At 37.7% G+C, this 4,541-nt stretch overlaps 1 protein-coding gene across 1 annotated transcript; it reads left to right on the forward strand.

Annotated features, from left to right (window-relative positions):
• The first annotated feature begins 2,016 nt into the window (after nucleotides 1–2,016).
• LOC109479300 (THAP domain-containing protein 1-like) lies at nucleotides 2,017–3,595 on the forward strand. Its single transcript, XM_019781256.1, has 3 exons — nucleotides 2,017–2,258; nucleotides 2,736–2,938; nucleotides 3,196–3,595. Exons 1-3 carry the CDS (start codon nucleotides 2,073–2,075, stop codon nucleotides 3,593–3,595), a joined length of 789 nt encoding a protein of 262 aa, XP_019636815.1. The 5' UTR covers nucleotides 2,017–2,072.
• Nucleotides 3,596–4,541: the final 946 nt, after the last annotated feature.

A 4,541-nucleotide genomic window follows, 5' to 3' on the forward strand; every position in this document is an offset into this window, starting at 1 on the left:
AAACTTGACTACTTATATCACCCCCACATATTCTGGAATATCAAAGTAGATCAGGACTTTTGTATCCAGATATATAGACTGTCAAAGTTAGCTTAATAATTTTGTTCAGCCATATTGTTTACAGTGTGTGAACATCATGTGCTGGCATAAATTTAAACATATAGAATGATCTTCTTCAAAGTCAAATGAAACATAACTACATATCTCCTGTTACACCATTGCAGGATATAGAAAAGATCCTTTCATTTGATCCAGAAATATAGACTCTCAAAGTTCCCAACATTTTGTCAGCCATATTGTTTACAGTATGGGAATTTCAAGTACTGGCATACATTTCAATACCACAACAGATTTCTTTAAAAGTCAAATGAAACAAAAGTACATATGTAAGTCCAACATATTGCAGGATATTGAGAATGTACATGTTTTTGATAAAGAATTATTGACTTTCAAACATGTTTAAAATTTTTTCATCCACATTGTTCACACTCAAAACTGCTTTGGGTGTCAACCATAAGCCTAGGGAGAAATTCTCAAAGAAATAAAGGATCTTTTCCCAAATAAAGTAAAATAGTAACATAATATTACACCTCTAACATATGTTGTAATTTCAAAGAGATACTTGCCTATCAATCAGAAACATTTGCACACAAGAATGATACACCTAGTGTATTATTTATACATTGGCCAGGCCCCCCTCCCCCACCTGCAGTAAATGTGTGTATTCATGAATGTTTGGATTAGGACCATCTCTGAGCTGCACAGCCAGTAATATTATTGTGGAATAGGAACTCTTGATGGAGTATCAACTTAGAAAAAGACAAATTACAAAGTCATTCATGGTGTATGAATAGAAATGTAATGCATGTACCAGAGGATTATCCATGCAATGTTATGTGATGCAGTCTGCATGTTGACAGTATTTCAATTACTGATTGTCTGCAGAAAGAAAGACAAATGGTACTTTCATCTGATTATTATTCTCTTTATTTTCTAGTTGAAGTACTGGTTTGTTCTGCACCAGGAATGTGGAGTTCAACCCTGCCTAAGATTCCAGACCACCCTTCTATTGCTATCTTTAAGTCCCATTCATCATTCAACTTAAAACCAGAATATTCATACCTTGGATTAAAACATGACAATGTAGTTTAAAGATATATTGTTTATTATTTATTTCTTCATTATAATGATGCTGATAATTTCATATCTATTTCTGGATGACTTGGGATTCCTCATCCCAACTTTACCTGGACCTGTAAGCAAGCTATACGTAATTGATGCTAGTCAAGCGATTGCATTGTTGGCATTATAATGTTCTATTTTATGATATCTAAAGTGCATGTGTATATGGTAGGATCAATTCTGGTAAGACATACCTTAATTTATTGGAAGGTTGTAGATACATGCATTTTGACTAGAATCACTATAATTATGATAGGAATAACTTGTGTCAACTATTGTCACTGTGTACAATTTTTAAGATATTGTTTTCATAAACCCAAGGTATTGCCTGTACTGTACCAATTTTTGTGCATTCCTTTTGTCATTACAAAAAAACTGTCATGAAATTGTCTGTGTTGCCTTATTTTTTTGTTCTTTTATAAATAATCAAAGTATGATTTCACAACAAGATGACACTTCAGCACAGTGGAGGCATTGGGGGATGACAAGCTAGAAGTATCATGTTTTCACAGAAGACAAGTATCCAATAATTTCCTGAATTAATATTATCCCAGTACCAAGAAATTTCATTGAAATGGCCTAAGTATAAGTTTAGGATAAATATTTACATATCTTGGTAATGATGTGTACAAAATTTCTAAAAAATCAAGAATCAGAACTCAAAAACTCGCTAAGAGTAAGACATGTGATGTAGAACAGGAAAAAATTTGACTTTGCCGCCAGGAAGTCTACCCATCGTCCCTTGAGCGTGAAACGAGCCTCGATCTCGTGAATGCCGGCGTTGCCTCACCATTGTACTTAGCACCATGGTATACACCTTTCTCACGTGGCGGCCATCTTGGAATGAAAACGAGGCCAATGACGCAAGAACGCTCGGCGCGCAATTCAAAATGGCGGCGGCTTCTAGTATGTCGAATTTCGCGGGACGACATGATCACTGTTGTGTACCTCACTGTACCAACGATGCGCGGTACGATACAGACAAGAGGCTGTCGTTCCACTCCTTTCCGTCCGATCCCGTCGTCAGAAGACAATGGATCCATGCGATCAGGCGTGATGTTGGACACAATTTTAAGGTAAACATTTTCTGTGACCGTACAAACTATTAGATCGCAATCGTGTTTACTGTGTGAAGCATTGCTGTCATAGTTTAATTTGGGCTCGCATGCCCTTTTCTGTAGAGCGTAATCGGCCGTTTTAATTCTACGTAGAGCGTAGACGGACCGCCTCTAATTCAATGTAGAGCGTAATTGGCTCATAATGCGTAGAGCGTAATTCGCCTATCAATTTCTACGTAATGCGTTGTAGCTACCCGGAACTTATCGTAGAACGTAATCGAGTGGCTTCCTGAATTCAGCGTAATACGTAGCCGGCTCTCAATATTTTGACAAATAAAATGAATCATGAAGAATCATTAAAATGTTATACGACTTTCCTATCACATATCAACAAGATTTCTGTGTGCGTGGGGAGAGTAAACAATCGAATTTGTTCATATAACAACTTGATGTGAAAGTCTTCAATTTTTAATGGATCTCTTATCATGCTTACAGATTACCATTTCAACGAAGGTGTGCTCAGCACACTTTGACGGCGCTGAGCTGAAGAGAACCCTTGTTGGGAAGAGAGTGCTGAGGAAAGGGTCTGTTCCAAGTATCTTTTCATGGACAGACAAGTGCAAGAGTGCCAGGAAACCCCCTAAAATGAGGAGCAGCTCTGATTTGGAGAAGGCAGAGTCTGATGAGGTTCAGAAGAGGTAAATTGTTTTTGTGATAAATGTATTTCAGATATTTGATGCAAATGAATTGATTAAAACTATTTTTTTTTTGTAATCTAGAAAAAATAATGTGCATGTACTAATGTATAATTACCACATTATGTTCAGCTTGTGAGTCAAACAGTTATTAAGGATCATTAACCTTAGTTTGAAAAAACAAGTAAGACTCTGAAGTATTGACAAGATCTATCCTTTTGTATACCTTGATTTATTCATAATTAAATTTTCATTTTCAGTGACTCCAATATGGAGGTGTGTGACACTGGAACTGCTGTAGACCACGACTATGCACAAGGCCCCAGCAAACCATCACTGGAGGAACAGCTAGCAGTAGCCATGGAACACATAAAAAAACTAGAACTGCAGAACAATCAGCTTAAGTGTCTTACATTTAATGCTCAGCGTTTCAGTTCTGATCCAGATACTCTTAGGTTTTACACAGGTTTCCAGTCATACAGTCTTTTCTTTTCCATGTATAAAGCTCTCGAACCAACAGCCACAAGGATGATTACCTGGGCACAAATGCAGAGGGGAAGGGATGTAACTGCTGATATGAGGGATATTATGAAGCATGGAAGTTTGTCTTGCATTGATCAGTCTTTTGTTCCTATGTTACTGCAAGTGCGGTCTGTTTGAGAAAGATCTTTCTGTTAGGTTCAATGTCAGTCTTTCCACAGTATCGAGAATTATAATCACCTGGGCCAACTACCTGTACCATATATTGGGCGCATTGCCTATCTGGCCATCAAGGGCTCAGGTGGATGAACATATGCCTGACTGTTTCAGAACTATGTACCCGAAGACAAGAGTCGTTCTAGACTGTACTGAACTAAGATGTCAGACCCCATCATCACTGTACTGCAACAGTCAGATGTATTCTAACTACAAAAGTCACACCACATTTAAAGGTTTGATAGGTATCACTCCTTCAGGAGCTGTGAGTTTTGTCAGCCAATTGTACAGTGGGAGTATTTCTGATGTGGACATCACCTCTCAGTCAGGTATTGTGGAATTATTGGATGAAAATGATGATGTCATGGCTGACAAGGGTTTTACGATAAGTAAGTTAGTGTCCAAAAAAGGTGATACTTTGAATATCCCACCATTCTTGACCAGCAAAAGACCTCAGTTCAGCAGGGAAGAAGTAGAAGCAACACAAAACATTGCACGGGTCCGCATTCACGTAGAAAGAGCTATTAGGCGGATTAAAGAGTTTCACATCTTTGACAGTGTGTTACCTTTAACACTGGCAGGGTCAGTTAACCAAATATGGACTGTTTGTGCATTGTTGACCAACTTCAGAGGACCATTGTTCTGAATGTATTGTTAAGATCACAGAATGTATTGTATTGTTAAGATCACAGAAATATTTGATGATGAGATGTTTTACACAATGATGATAATATAATAAGATATTGTATAATATATATCCACATGTGTAAAAAAATCTTGCTCTTTCTACATGAATGTGGACCCGTGCAATGTTCTGTGTTGCCACAACAAAGTCTAGAGTTAGATGTTCAAGGGTTAGGTGTAACAAGTCGATCGGTGTAATGTAGCCAGCCACCGCCGCGTCGCGTGC

The sequence above is a fragment of the Branchiostoma belcheri genome, unplaced genomic scaffold, assembly GCF_001625305.1.
Source record: "Branchiostoma belcheri isolate BF01 breed outbred unplaced genomic scaffold, Haploidv18h27 scaffold478, whole genome shotgun sequence".
Lineage (NCBI taxonomy): Eukaryota > Metazoa > Chordata > Leptocardii > Amphioxiformes > Branchiostomatidae > Branchiostoma > Branchiostoma belcheri.